The sequence below is a fragment of the Poromitra crassiceps genome, assembly GCF_964638095.1.
Source record: "Poromitra crassiceps genome assembly, chromosome: 11".
In the NCBI taxonomy this organism is placed as follows: Eukaryota; Metazoa; Chordata; class Actinopteri; order Beryciformes; family Melamphaidae; genus Poromitra; species Poromitra crassiceps.
In genome coordinates this window covers 28138072-28153729 of record NC_139643.1, presented here as the reverse complement: position 1 = coordinate 28153729, position 15658 = coordinate 28138072, and the positions used below count along the sequence as shown (strand labels likewise).

Below are 15658 nucleotides of genomic sequence, written 5' to 3'. Positions count from 1 at the left end.
CGTTTAGTGAATATCTGTTATCAGCCAGTCAGTGCTGTCCAAAGCCAGTATGATGAAGAATCCTCCCCGACGCAGCTAGATTAAAAGCCTGCAATGCAATTTTGGTTTCAGTGCACATTTGATTTATTGATTTATTGATTTATTTTATCTGAAAGTTTCCCCTGCCATGTAAGAGAGATCAGTTGCCCTACCTTATGGACCTGCCAACCCATGTAAAACATTTAATTAACCTGGGTTTCAGTGAGTTTTAGTGCCCCATCATGGTCTGAATGCTGTTTCAGACATTGGTCCACACTGAATCCAATGTATGTTTTGCATGAAAATGATCAAATCTGTACAGAATTTCACCACAAAAACAAGTCATTAATATCAGCAGCTTCAGTCCAAAATGATCAGTGCATCCTTTAAAAAGCTACAGTGGTCTAACCCTACTCTCTCTATAGCATCATTCTCTTCCTCTATATCTCACCTTCACCCACTCTCTGTCTGTCTCGACTTCCTCTCCCTTGTTATCTCACTGCAGCTGTATCACTCGCTCTATCAGTCCTCTGTGCATCCTGTTTTCATTCTCTTCTCACTCTATCTCTCTCTCCGCTCGCGTTCTAAATCTATTTTGCTCGTGTCATGTCGTTGCTGTGTTGTTAACCCATCTCCCTCTCCGACCCCGGCCTCGGCGTAGAACACGTACACCAATGCGGACAAGCTGCTGGAGGCGGCCGAGCAGCTGGCCCAGACCGGGGAGTGCGACCCGGAGGAGATCTACCAGGCCGCCCACCAGCTAGAAGACCGCATCCAAGACTTTGTCCGCCGCGTGGAGCAGCGCAAAGTCCTGCTGGACATGTCTGTCGCCTTCCACACGCACGTCAAAGAGGTAGGCTTAATGGGGCATGTCAGGATGTTATGGTGAGGCGTGTGTGTGTGTGTGTCTGTGTGTGTGTGTGTGTGTGTGTGTGTGTGTGTGTGTGTGTGTGTGTGTCTGTGCGTGTGTACATGTGTGGAAACGCTCTCAACAAAAGCAACAGAAGTGACAGATGAAGTGGAACGTTGTCATGAGGATGAAATGTCCAAATGCCTGAACAAAGATGTGGAAGGTCCTCCACAAAATAGTTATGCCGATCCTTACTTCTCGAAGGGGCTAATATAGGGTTAGGTTTTGGGCGTAGAGTTAAGGTTAAGGCCGTAGGTTTAGGTATAGAATTAGGATAAGGATTGAGTTAGACATGTTGTGGTTAGGGTTAAAGGTTAATTTCAATGTATCATATATTATTTCTTTGATTAAAACTTCCTTCTATCTCACAATTTCAGAGGTTCCTGTTTCGGCAGTTATGGCAATCACTTATTTTGAGTCTTGAATTGTGAGATACATATACAGTAGAAGGAAGCTTCAGAGCAATTCTAAAGTTCTACATTTGAAATTAATCTACACAAATTTATTGCAGTTACAATTTCCATAGGCTGCTGCACAACCGCTCCCCTCCCACAAAGAAAGTCATGATGCTCTGATATCCAATGCTTTTATCACAAAATGCACAGTTGTTATGCTTAACTGCTCCACTACTCCTTGTCTCCCTCCTCCTCCTCCTCCTCCCCCAGCTGTGGACATGGTTGGAGGAGCTTCAGAAGGAGCTTCTGGACGACGTGTACGCTGAGTCTGTGGAGGCGGTGCAGGACCTGATCAAACGCTTCGGCCAGCAGCAGCAGACCACGCTGCAGGTCACCGTCAACGTCATCAAGGAGGGAGAAGACCTCATCCAGCAGCTCAGGTAGCTCTCACACACACACAAACGTACACACACGTCGTACATCAAGTACACTCTGGCAGTTGCACTCGTACACTAGAGCTGTGCATCTTCACTGATCTCACGATTCGATACGATTCGATTATACAAGTCTACGATTCGATTCGATTCGATTATACGATGCATCTTAAATCGATGCATCACTTTTTCCGCAATACATGATTTATTTTTTCTCACTTTCTTTTTTCTCACTGTGTGGCTACTTTTAAAATAAAAGTGCATTTGGAATTGCATTGTATTATGATCCATAATTAAAATAAACAACTGCATGTACTTACATTCTATTTTATTTGATTATAAAAATAAATTAAAAAAAAATTAATAATAATCGATTTTTGATATTTGTTAATCGATTCAGAATCGTCCTATTAAGCATCGCGATGCATCTCTGAATCGATTATTTTCGGCAGCTCTATCGTACACACCATCAGAAACATACAGACACACACACACACTTTCTCTAAATCTTGCGTTACCTTTGCATTTGTATCTCAGCTGTCAGTCAGATTCTTGGCTCTTGGGGGGTATTTGCATATTAACAGGTGAGAACCGTATCGCTGTGGGAGCAAGGTACAACTCTAACAGAGGATAAGGTCAGCTTGGTGTTTGTTTGGAAGGTTTACAAAGGGAGAGAGACAGAGAGGTCATGGAAAGTGTGTGGGTGGGTGTGTGTGTGTGTGTGTGTGTGGGTGTGTGTGTGGGTGTGTGTGTGTGGGTGTGGGCGTGGGCGTACGTGTGACACTGTAGTCCCTCCGGGTAAATAACTTCATGTGCTGAAAACATATCCCTAAGCAGCCTGTTAAAGTGATTGATGCTCCGTATTACAATAGATCTCGTAAGCTTTTTAAATGTCAGGAAGTTGACAGTGTAAAAAGACTGTGGGACTGCAGCACTGCAAAATGGCTACAGTGGGAGATTATACACTGTGAGCGCACACTGGCCTACGCTAGAATTATACCAGATTTATTGGGACATAGGTTGAGGCGATGTCTCGTCATAGACGCTGGGTTAGCTGGCCCAGCCTGGCTGGGGGCGTGGTCAGCGTGGGGTAAATCTCCCGTTCTGTCCATTCAGCAAAGTTAGAATTTAGCTGCTAGCCCAGCCCAGGCAGACACGATCAGGGATTCAACCACCGCAGTAAACGCACATCTCTACAGACGTCTTGTGTTCTGCTCTAGAATCCCCAAACCTGTAGTTTAGAGCCGCAGCACCTTCCTTTGGTGAGTCAGCCCGTTCAATATATGGGCGGTTTTACCCCACTCGCGCGCCAGCCGTATAACATTTGTGGGCATTCCCACACATGCCGACTGTCTCTATAGAGAGAAAAAGTGGGAGGAACTTAGTTGCATCTTGATAAGTGCTTCTACACTTCTTGACTTGTTAACCAACGCACACACATACGCCAAGGTTCGAGGCGATCACACAGTACAAGTCCCCACCTAGGATTAAATAGTGAGTATTAAGACTGGGAACATCTATCTATCTATAACCTATTGAATAGAACTTGTCCTATAAACCAGCCACTCATTTGAGACTTGTCAACTGATGGAAAGAAAGAATTCATAGAAAATGATAGCAAGAAAGTAGAAGTAATGAAAGAAAACGAGGCAAAAGTCTCTGTGGAAGTCAGGGAATATTGTTATGGAAGCTTACAAATGCTAAAGCCGCTTTTCAAGAAACTCAAATGGTCGAAGAGGTAAAATTATAGAGCAAGGCTAGCTGGATGTGTGCGGCACATTTCATGTCATTTCATCCTGTGGGAGATATGACATGGTTATTAAAATGTTCAAATTTGACCTCCTTTGACCGCTGTGGTGAGATGCATCGTTTCCATTTTAGCCCAGAATCCAATCTGCAGTGTTTGATATTGCGAAACCGCGGGATGGAGAGCGATCCACAGGAGATCTGCTAAAAAGTTTCGCAGAATGGCACAGCAATTAAGAACGGGTCATGGAAAGGCTGACATCCAGAGAGGGTTGGAGGGGAGAGAGTGGGCAGCCGGGCCGAGTAGGAGGACCTGCAGAGGACGAGAGGAAACTAAAGTGTAGAGAGAGAGGTGGAGGTAGAGACAGAGAAGAGAGGTGGAGGCAGGAAGTGTTGCAGAGGTGGATGCACTTGACCCTCATTCACCGGCTCTATTTTTATACTGCAGATGTTCCCGCCCTCATACTCGACCCCGAAGCCAATCAGAATCCGTATAGCCTCCGGCGTCTTTGCTTACTCACATTTCAGCCCTGCTAAACTCTGCGGTGTGTCTCTCTGCGTCTGTCACACCGATTAATCCAGCAAACCCAGTCAGAATCTATGATTTTTTTTACTTACCCACAAGTATGCAGCAATATATTTGAGAGGAGAATATAGAAAGGTGTTAAATATCAGCACAGCCAGTTTCAATCCAAGCATTGACCCTCAAAGTCCCACGTTGGTTGAACTGACATACCTTTGACCGTTTCGCACCAGCATAAGTGGTGGTATGAGTGGTGATTTTCTGTTGCAGTGCGCACAGAAAATCACCACTCATACCACCACTTACGCATCATTTAGTGGCCACACCATTTAGCTATAGCCAAGTTTAACTGCATTACCTGATGGAAGATAAATATTTGATAATAATAATAATAATAATAATAATAATAATAATAATAATGATATAATGATCAACTGTATCTAGCGCACTTCTAAACAGTGTTTGCAAAGCGCTTTACATGAAAATGGAAGGGGGGAGAATAAATAACACAACATACAGTAAAATGGATAATTGATAATTGAGAGCCGTAGGAGTCCGGAAGTATACTTCCGGGTTCTTGAGAGGAAAAGTCTATGGGATTTAACATGGGGGTTTCACTTTAATGCATAAAATAAGGTTTGTGGTTAACAAAAGTTTATGGAAACGCAAAACTGGGTTCTGCATGGTAATCTTCACAAACGTGAATAACTTTTATGACTTTTGACTTTTCTTTTAAGCGTGATTTTTATGAAAGAGTATCATGCTGAACCCAAATTCGCATTCCCATAAACTTTTGTTAACCACAGACCTTAAATTGTTATGCATTTAAGTGAAATCCCATTCTAAAACCCCATAGACTTTTCCAATGAAGAACCAAATGGTGGCGTCTTTCTGGATAAAGCCTACAAAAATGCGTCATCCCTGCGGTACTCAATACAAGGCACCAAAAGTGAAAGCAAATAAAAAAGATTAAAAGACGCCGCAATCACTGCATTAAAGCCAGACTATAAAATTGAGTCTTAAAGGTCCCATTCCGTGCAAAAGCTGTTTTTACTTGTAAATGCATATATACTGCTGTCAGCCCTCCCTGTAATGAGTGGTCACACGCTCAGAACTGCCACAGTTGGATTTGTCCCTATCCAGCGTCCCTCTGCAGTCTCCTCCAAGCCACACCCCCAAACGCTTCGTTTGCCCAGAGGGGAATCTGGGGGAATCGGGACGTCACTAGCTTCCTCCTGCATACTGCGCGGGTCTCTCTCACACAAGCTACCTGCACCATTTAGTCTATAGCCACAAAATTAACACTTCTAGCTGGAGCGACGCCAACTGTACGTGATCCAGCAACTGCAGAGGTGCATTCGGTAAGTCTAGGCATTTTGAGATGTCCTCTTTAGCGTAGTACCGTTTAGTTAACGATAACTCGCAACCTAGCGTGCTGGTCCACAGACGCTAATCTGATTGGCCGCTGGGAGCCTGGGGCGGGCTCTCCCTCAGCGGCCAATGGGAACTGTTAGTTCTGAATATATTATAGAAACAGGCCGTTCTTGGGAAGCACCAGAAGAGGGAGTGAGAACTCCGTCACAACAAACGGGTTTGCTATATTTTCGACAGATTAATCCAGAATCATGTTTTATGGACCAGAGACACACGTTTTTAAGAGGTTACAGCTGCACGAATTGGGACCTTTAAGTAGAAATTTACAAGGTGACGCTGATTGATTTAGCCAGCCTGAAATCCTGAGGCAGGTCGTTCCACAATGTGAATTAAATGAACATTAGTGCGCTCTTGTTGAATAAATTGGTTTGTTATTGCAGTTTAATAAGCCATCGGAGGCCGTGCTTTGATTTTTCGAACATCTCTTCCTGGTTTGGTGCCAGACAGCGCCTGTTAGCTGCTCTTCCATGGCTGCCTGTGGAGCACAGCCTCTGGTGGCTCATTGCTTAATTGCGCGTTTTGTCTGCCAGGGACTCGGCCATCTCCAGCAACAAGACGCCCCACAACAGCTCCATCAACCACATCGAGAGCGTGCTGCAGCAGCTGGACGAGGCCCAGGCCCAGATGGAGGAGCTCTTCCAGGAGAGGAAGATCAAGCTGGAGCTCTTCCTGCAGCTCCGCATCTTCGAGAGAGACGCCATCGACGTGAGTTCACCTGGGGAGAGAGGAGAGTGTGTAGAACTACAGACAGAGAACTGTATTGTTATTTATTCCACAGATTCACTACAGTATTATTTCCATTGCTATTTATCACATATCCATCTCAAGCGATTTATTTTTTTAGGAATATTGGTGAAAGCAAAGTTGCCATTTCTATTCAGCCTTTCTGATTTGATTCATTGCAATTTATATGAAAATACTTGGATGAGAGCGACCTACACTTCTGACGGCATGATATTAAATTACATCACCCAGAGATGTCACCTACTGCATTAACCTCATACGAGCTTAAGTGCTGCATCTGTAAAGTGCGTGATGAGCACACTGTGATGATTCCCCTCCCTGAGACACATCTTAATAGCTTTTTCTATCAGCGTTCCCATAAAATACCATCTCAACTCTTCCTCCCTATTTTTCTCCCCAATTGTACTTGGCCAATCCCCCTGCTGCCCCGGGCATCGCTCCACCCCCTCTGCCGATCTGCGGCGAGTTGTAGACTAGCACACCGTGCTTCCTCTGATACATGTGCCAAAGTTGCCAGCCGCATCTTTTCACCTGACAGCAAGGAGTTTCTCCGGCAGAAACATAGCGTAACATAGGATCACGCTATTCCCCCCAGTTCCAAAGACAAATTTCCACTGAGGTGGACAATAAAGTCAATCCAATCCATACTTTACATCACATAAAATACCCTCTGGACTGTTTAAATGAGTGCTAAAGCGCTGGCGTCGGCCCTCAGATCATCTCGGACCTGGAGTCGTGGAACGAGGAGCTGACGGGGCAGATGAACGAGTTCGACACGGAGGACCTGACGCTGGCCGAGCAGCGGCTGCAGCACCACGCCGACAAGGCGCTCACCATGAACAACCTCACCTTCGACGTCATCCACCAGGGACAGGAGCTGCTGCAGTACGTCAACGAGGTGCAGGCGTCCGGTGAGTGTGCACACACGCACGCATGCACACCAGGTGAGTGTGCACACACGCATGCATGCACACCAGGTGAGTGTGCACACGCGCATGCATGCACACCAGGTGAGTGTGCACACACACATGCATGCACACCAGGTGAGTGTGCACACACACATGCATGCACACCAGGTGAGTGTGCACACACACATGCATGCACACCAGGTGAGTGAGCACACACACACATGCACGCACACCAGGTGAGTGTAGACACACACATGCATGCACACCAGGTGCGGCGGCAGGGGGGCGCTTAAGCCACCCATGGAATAAGCCAAGCTCCCCCAAAGCATCCCCGCAAATTTCTTTGGAGAAAAAATATTTAAAACTTTGGATACAAAATGAATAACAGGGCTAATTTCTATGACAATATACAAAGTGTATTATTCTTTGCCTCTTTATGAACGTTACATGTTGATAACAGGGGAAACCGTATTTAGTGGCACTGTGCCAAAAAAACAGGTAACAGATTGACTTTACAATGTCAGAGAGGAAGAGGAGACATACACATATCCAGACCTAACGTGACTCTCTGATGCCCCCTGCAGGCGTGGAGCTGCTGTGCGACCGGGACGTGGACATGGCCACACGGGTGCAGGACCTGCTGGAGTTCCTCCATGAGAAGCAGCAGGAGCTGGACCTGGCAGCCGAGCAGCACCGCAGACACCTGGAGCAGTGTGTGCAGCTCAGACACCTACAGGCGGAGGTCAAGCAGGTAGGACTCACAAACACACACACACACACCTGCAGGCTGAGGTCAACACATCCAACCACACGCACCCACACCTCAAAACAGGGTCGGTCAGTGCGTAACAGGGATCAATACTGTACATCATTTTGTATGATTAATTACGTATTGAATCAGAACAGTGTGTTTTGCTGTGATGTAAGCTGATGGTGGGGTCATGGCGTTGCTCTGTGTGTCAGGTGCTGGGGTGGATCCGTAACGGGGAGTCGATGCTGAACGCCGGGCTGATCACAGCCAGCTCCCTGCAGGAGGCGGAGCAGCTGCAGAGAGAGCACGAGCAGTTCCAGCACGCCATCGAGGTGAGAGTGCATCCCGTTAGCGTCTCTGTTGTATCCGTCTCCCAAAGAGCTGCTGTCAGACCAAACTTTGTTGTACCCCTAAAACCTCAACTTTTGGAGGGTTGAGAAAGGAACTTGTACTTTGCAAATTGTGGATTTTTGGACATTTGAAAATCTGTTTGCAGTGGGTTTCAGGAGTCATAAAACTCACTCGGTGCATGAAGGACCATGTAAACTTTGGCTTTGAGGAGGGAAACGGGGGGGAACTGTGTTTCTGAGGTTTTCACTCAGCAGCAGCCAAATAAAAGAATAGAAATGTTATTTCGCACAAGTTTTAATTTGGCTTTGGTTTCCCTGCTGTAGAATTAAAAACAAGACAAGATGCAATAAATATGTATTCAAACAAACACCACAAGGCACAGGGAAACCACAACGGAGCTTCCAGTTCCATAAAACACATCAATGTAAAATTGCTCAAGTGCTCAACTTTTTGTAAATAAACAAAACAATTTTGAAAAAACAGCTTTCCAGTTCATAGACAGTCCACGTAACATTTCATAAGCACAATATCCAGTTGGTAGACAGTTACCATCCTAACCCTCCCTCCCTACCCCCTGCCCTGTAGAAAACCCACCAGAGTGCCCTGCAGGTCCAGCAGAAGGCAGAAGCTCTGCTCCAGGCCAACCACTACGACATGGAGCTGATCAGGGACTGTGCCGAGAGCGTCGCCTCCCACTGGCAGCAGCTCATGCTGAAGATGGAGGACCGCCTCAAGCTGGTCAACGCCTCGGTGGCCTTCTATAAGACCTCCGAGCAGGTAGGTGGCGCTGCTTTTTTTTGCTGGGAGCTGATACAAATATATATATATATATAAGATAAGCTTTTTGGTCACTGCTTGATTCCATTTATGTTATCTAATAGTAGACTGGTAGTGTATATATATGTTTTAATAGTATTTCGATATTTGTTCAGTTTTTCCAAGCACCAAAAATGCCACACAAAAAAACAAGGCTCCAGTGTTTCGTCCAGACAACAGAGTGTGTCTTCCCTCCCAGGTCTGCAGTGTGTTGGAGAGCCTGGAGCAGGAGTATAAGAGGGAGGAGGACTGGTGTGGAGGAGCTGACAAACTGGGACCCAACTGTGAGTCGGACCACGTCAGCCCCATGATCAGCAAGCACCTGGAGCAGAAGGAGGCCTTCCTCAAGGTAACAGACTACGGCTGAGTATCACCACTGATCTCCTGATTCAATTCCATATCGATATTTCAGTTATAATAACAATTTTGCTTGGATATGAAAGAGATTCTCAAAGAACTAATGTTGTAAATTGTACAAGGAACCCTCTAACCTGGTGCATTATTAAAAAATATTAATTTTTACAGATGTTTACGAGATCTCGTTGCGCTAGACCATGCGATTCTAACAGGGTTAAAGCTCGAAGCATCCATGGGAAAAGGCATAATATTAAAAGATTGATATTGGGATTTATGAGTCAATATAAGTTCCTTCAAATGAATCACGATTCTATATCACTTCTTATTAACCCAGCCCTATACAGTAACACACACTGGGCCACCCCAAACATGCTCTCAAGCTGCATCTCAGTTCTAACTGTGTGTGTGTGTGTGTGTGTGTGTGTGTGTTTTCCGTTAGGCATGCACCTTGGCCAGACGTAACGCAGACGTCTTCCTCAAGTACATGCACAGGAACAGCGTCAACATGCCGGGGATGCTGAGCCACGTCAAAGCACCAGAGCAGCAGGTCAAGAGTGAGTGTCAGAGAGAACACAGAACCCTCTGTCTAACAACCTGCTCCATCACAAGTACTGTTACATAGAAACCTCTGTCTAACACCCATCTCCAGCACAAGTACTGTTACATAGCTGACATGTTGCTTAAGTAGAAGTGAGATGGCTGGTGTGACGTGGATGCTGCACGTCGTCTTTCCCATGCGATGCAAAATGGACCAGATGAGTGTTGAGTATTTTGCTGTGTTGTGTTCAGACATCCTCAACGAGCTGCTTCAGAGAGAGAACCGTGTGCTGCACTTCTGGACCATGAGGAAGCGACGCCTGGACCAGTGTCAGCAGTATGTGGTGTTTGAACGCAGCGCCAAACAGGTACACGCACACACACGCACACACACACACACACACACACACACACACACACACACACACACACACACACACACACACACTCTTACTCAATTCAATTCAAATTGAATATTTCATTGACATGGTAGGAGAGAAACCTGTGTTGCCAAAACAATATAGCATCCTGCATTGTGTTTGTGTTTGTGTTTGTAGGCTCTGGAGTGGATCCACGACACAGGGGAGTTCTACCTGTCCACACACACCTCCACCGGCTCCAGCATCCACCACACCCAGGAGCTGCTGAAGGAGCACGAGGACTTCCACATCACAGCCAGGGTGGGTCACACTGAGAAGAGCCAACCCATTGGGTGCGTTCGTAAATAATCACTCCGAGTGCCACGGCGCACTCTGGCACAAACTGGACCGCTCGTAAAGTCAGAATTTCTTTGAAGAACCGCCCTCTCATTTTAGTGTCGAGCGTCAAATTGAATTTACGAACGCACCCTTCATCACTCCCCCCTCGTCAAATTAACATTTGAGAATAAGCAGGTGGTCAGCTCATTTATTCTGCGGCATGTGGAGAACGAGAGAGAGAGAGAGAAAAAAGGCGAGATCACATAATACGCAGGTCAATGGACAAGCGACGGCAAACAGGTTTGTAATTAAGGATTTTATTAACGAGGCTGACAACAGAGACATGTTTAAATGTACAGTAGTAGCATTTATTCACTGACAAAATAGCCTAAACACACACTGCACTCACTGCTGCGTTCACACGTCTGCTCACCAGGCAGCCACTTTCGCACACATACTGTCCGACCGCCACCACCCCGCACCCCCCCCCCCCCCCCCACACACACACACACACACACCCCGCACCCGGAGGGCGATGGCATCGGCGATCTCAAAGGCTGACGATAGGACGATCTGACTGTGGTCAAGATCGCCCCAAAACACTAACACACACACACACACACACACACACACACACACACACTCTAGCATGCATAAACACAAACAAATTAACACATGAGCGTTTATATTGCCATCAAATTGAGTTTCCCTCTCGCTCTCTCACACTCTATCTCTCTCTCTCGCTCCCTCCCTCTCTATCCATCTCTCTCTCTTCTTCCCTCTCTATCTCTCTCTCTCTTTCCCCTCTCTATCCATCTCTCTCTTCTTCCCTCTTATCCATCTCTCTCTTCTTCCCTCTCTATCTATCTATCTCTCTCTCTCTTTCCCCTCTCTATCTGGCTCTCTCTCCCCCTCCCTCAGCAAACCAAGGAGCGTGTGAAGCTGCTGATCCAGCTGGCCGATGGCTTCTGTGATAAAGGGCACAGTCACGCCGTGGAGATCAAGAAGTGGGTGACGGCCGTGGACAAGCGCTACCGAGACTTCTCCCTGCGCATGGACAAGTACCGCTGCAGCCTGGAGAAAGCCCTGGGCATCTCCTCCGACTCCAACAAGGCTGTGAGTGTGTGTGTGTGTGTGTTTGTGTGTGTGTGTGTGTGTGTGTGTGTGTGTGTGTGTGTGTGTGTGTGGGAGGGGGGGGGGGGACGGGGTGTCAAGTCCAGTTTATTTATATAGCACTAATTCACAAGCATGTCTCGAAGGACTTTACAGAGAATGTGTCTAGCAAGACAAACAATCTAGCTATTCTACAGCCTGACCTACACGGCACCCCAACCTTCACCCTATGTGCACACAAGGAAAAACTCCCAATAAATACCTTTGTCCGAAAAAAATTGAAGAAACTACATCTGCAAAATCCGTCCGTTTTTTTTTTACAAGGGAAGCAACACAACTCCTGGTCTAGGCACTCGTCATCTACCGCCTGGACTACTGCAATGTTCTTCTGGCTGGGCTACCTGCCTCTGATAACCAACCGCTACAGCTCATTCAGAACGCTGCGGGCCCGTCTGGTGTTCAACCAACCTAAATTCTCTCATGTCACTCCCCTCTTCCGGGACCTTCACTGGCTTCCCATCTCAGCACGCATCAAATTCAAGACACTGGTACTGGCCTACAGGGCAGTACACCAGGCTGCTCCTCCGTATCTGCAATATACTGTATGGTCAGGTTCTAAACCTCACACCGCTCCCTCCGCTCCTCCACCCTTGCAGATCCCCTCACCCCTCCATCGATACGTGGGCTTAAAAGCCACTCATCCCGGTCGCGACTCTTCTCGTCCCTGGCGGCCACAATGGTGGGACGAGCTGCCCCTTTCTGTCGGAACGGCCGAATCTCTGCCCATCTTTTGGCAGAGACTAAAAACACACCTTTTCATGATACACCGTCCTGGACTCTTCTTGAACTACCCATCCTTCTACTTAAAAAAAGAAAGAAAAGAAAAACTAATGCTACTTATTCCTTCAAGTATTGACAAATGCTCGTATTCCTTTTAAAAGGTCTTGGCTGATGCAGACTGTGTTGCACAGTTGATTTCACTACTGTTGACAAAATGTACGTCGTAAATGTAAGTCGCTTTGGATAAAAGCGTCTGCTAAATAACATAATGTAATGTAAGAAACCTTAGGGGGGGCCACAGGCAAATAGGGATCTTGTGCAAGCTTTGCACTGGATAATCACGTTGCCCGTTTGCAATGTAACTGATCTTAATTCAGCATCCAGGTGGCAACAGCAGCAGGGAAAGGCAGGGCCAACACTGATGACGAGGAGCCAGGGCATAACCAGGGAAGTGTGTTTGTGAACGCTCACCTGATGACGAGGAGCCAGGGCATAACCAGGGAAGTGTGTTTGTGAACGCTCACACACTGATGACGAGGAGCCAGGGCATAACCAGAGAAGTGTGTTTGTGAACGCTCACACACTGATGACGAGGAGCCAGGGCATAACCAGAGAAGTGTGTTTGTGAACGCTCACACACTGATGACGAGGAGCCGGGACATAACCAGGGAAGTGTGTTTGTGAACGCTCACCTGATGACGAGGAGCCAGGGCATAACCAGGGAAGTGTGTTTGTGAACGCTCACACACTGATGACGAGGAGCCAGGGCATAACCAGGGAAGTGTGTTTGTGAACGCTCACACACTGATGACGAGGAGCCAGGGCATAACCAGGGAAGTGTGTTTGTGAACGCTCACACACTGATGACGAGGAGCCGGGACATAACCAGAGAAGTGTGTTTGTGAACGCTCACATCCTCTTTGGGCCAAATCAGAGGTTACAGCTGTAGAGATTCGGCTCATTCGCATTCTCACTTCTCACTCTCGCTCTCTATCTCTCTCTCACCCCAGAGTAAAGATCTGCAGCTGGACATCATCCCGGCCACAGCTCCGGGATCAGAGGTGAAGCTGAGGGACGCCGCCCACGAGCTCAACGAGGAGAAGCGCAAGTCGGCACGCAGGAAGGAGTACGTCCCCGTTTCCTGTGTCTTCACATCAGATCTGGAGAAGAGAAACGTCACTGTGTCAAACGCTTCTGAACACAAAGCACCAAAGCTCATGTCATTAAACTACTGATATTAGGACAGCTTCATTTGCTGATATGAGCACCAGCCAGTGTGTGTCTATCAGCAGACATGTCTCTTGTCAAACACTCGCTCACTGTAAGTCGTTCTGGACGAGAGGGTCTGCTAAACTTGCTAAAGGACTAAAATGTAGATACAAAATGTGCATAATTTAAGCGTTCGTTTGCCCACTTCCGCACATCGACCTCCGCTAGTGCTGCGCTGGCTCAAAGACTGCAGACACACAACATTGCAAAATGCATTTACATGTGGTACACGAGACTGCATCATTTTATATGTGCAACACAAATCACAAGCATGATCTCAAGTCATTCATGGCCGGTTTACGACCAAGTTTTATGAGCCGTAACTCTTTCATTATTCATCAGCGTAAATGGATGGAGCAGACGGGCTGAGAGGGAGCTTTTGGCACAGATTTATCGCACCATGCAACGACGGGAAAACAAGAGGAATCATGAATGACAATAGCTAATTGTGTGTGTGTGTGTCTGTGTGTGTCTGTGTGTGTCTGTGTGTGTGTGTGTGCGTGCGTGTGTGCCTAGGTTCATCATGGCAGAGCTGATTCAGACAGAAAAGGCCTACGTACGAGACCTTCGGGAGTGCATGGATGTAAGTTCAGCTGCACAACAGTCCTAAAAAAGGGATCTAAACAGGGTTTACTATACGGGCCTGGAAAAGTATGGAAAACAAATGTGATAATTTCCAAATCTGAAAAAGAATGGCAATTGTACAAAATAAATATGCAAGGAAGGGTGGGGGGGGGCTGTAGTTCAGCCCTGATGCACATGCAATACATTATCATCACTACACATCTTTCAATTTTTGTGAAGAATAATCTGTAGCAGTAGAGAACATTTTCATTTGAAAATGTATAAGGAACTCTGTTGGAGATTTTTGGTGGGTGATCTCTCTTTTGTTCCTCCACGCAGACGTACCTGTGGGAGATGACCAGTGGAGTGGAGGAGATTCCTCCGGGGATCATCAACAAGGAGCACATCATCTTTGGAAACATGCAGGACCTCTATGAGTTCCACCATAAGTAAGCCAAGAGAACACTTGTTGTACTGAAGCCACTGGGGGCGAATGCGTTTGAGGGAGTCATGCACCAAAATGAGATATCTGCCTTGTTAAAAAAAAAAGTGACTACTCTGACAAGATGATTGATCGTACAACAGTAAAACAAATTGCAGCACCTAAAGTATAGCAGGTTCAGCAGTTCCACATCCTCTGCTTTTCCTCTGTATTTTGAATGATGATAATGTTCTCTCTCTCTTTATCTCTTTCTCTCTCTTTCTCTGTCTCTCTCTGTTTCTTCAACAGCATCTTCCTCAAAGAGCTGGAGAAATATGAGCAGCTGCCAGAGGATGTGGGCCATTGCTTTGTCACATGGGTATGTACTGTCTGTTCACCACTGTTTGTTGTGTTTGGATAAAGCTGCCGTCCAAATAAAAGCCCACCTCCAAACTGGTGAACTTTTCAGGAACTAAGAAAATAAGTGTTTTACTGTAGCTGAAATAACATGGCTGTTCGATACTGTACAGGAATCCTGATCTTACTTTTTTTAGGAAGATAATGTATTGAATCTATTAAATCTATTAAAATTATTTAATTAATAAAAACTGCATAAGGACAGGTTATAACAGGTACCATATATAGGGTTATATACAGTTCATATTCTCAAGTAATAAAAGAAAATGATCTTCAGCATGTTCCCTGCAGCAGCAGTGATCGTGAGATCGTGTCCCGTTTCTCTCTCCTGTAGGCCGATAAGTTCCAGATGTATGTGAACTACTGTAAGAACAAACCCGACTCCACCCAGCTCATCCTGGAGCATGCTGGACCCTACTTTGACGTGAGTATCGCCTTCTCCCATTGGCCGCTAATTAAATGGGTCCAAATC

The 15658-nt window shown here is 46.4% G+C and overlaps 1 protein-coding gene across 3 annotated transcripts in view; it reads left to right on the top strand.

Annotated features, from left to right (window-relative positions):
* LOC310785600 (triple functional domain protein-like) overlaps positions 1–15658 on the top strand; it is a 48157-nt gene that overhangs the window by 894 nt on the left and 31605 nt on the right. For all 3 annotated transcript variants that reach the window (XM_083646727.1, XM_083646726.1, XM_083646728.1), the window contains exons 2-18: positions 680–871; positions 1594–1763; positions 5991–6165; positions 6920–7115; positions 7697–7863; positions 8076–8195; positions 8800–8991; positions 9230–9379; positions 9827–9941; positions 10177–10292; positions 10482–10604; positions 11544–11738; positions 13526–13641; positions 14301–14367; positions 14688–14797; positions 15079–15148; positions 15521–15610. In XM_083646727.1, coding sequence (XP_083502853.1) covers positions 839–871; positions 1594–1763; positions 5991–6165; positions 6920–7115; positions 7697–7863; positions 8076–8195; positions 8800–8991; positions 9230–9379; positions 9827–9941; positions 10177–10292; positions 10482–10604; positions 11544–11738; positions 13526–13641; positions 14301–14367; positions 14688–14797; positions 15079–15148; positions 15521–15610 — 2205 coding nt within the window. In that variant the 5' untranslated portion in view covers positions 680–838. The remainder of the gene's footprint in view (positions 1–679; positions 872–1593; positions 1764–5990; positions 6166–6919; positions 7116–7696; positions 7864–8075; positions 8196–8799; positions 8992–9229; positions 9380–9826; positions 9942–10176; positions 10293–10481; positions 10605–11543; positions 11739–13525; positions 13642–14300; positions 14368–14687; positions 14798–15078; positions 15149–15520; positions 15611–15658) is intronic.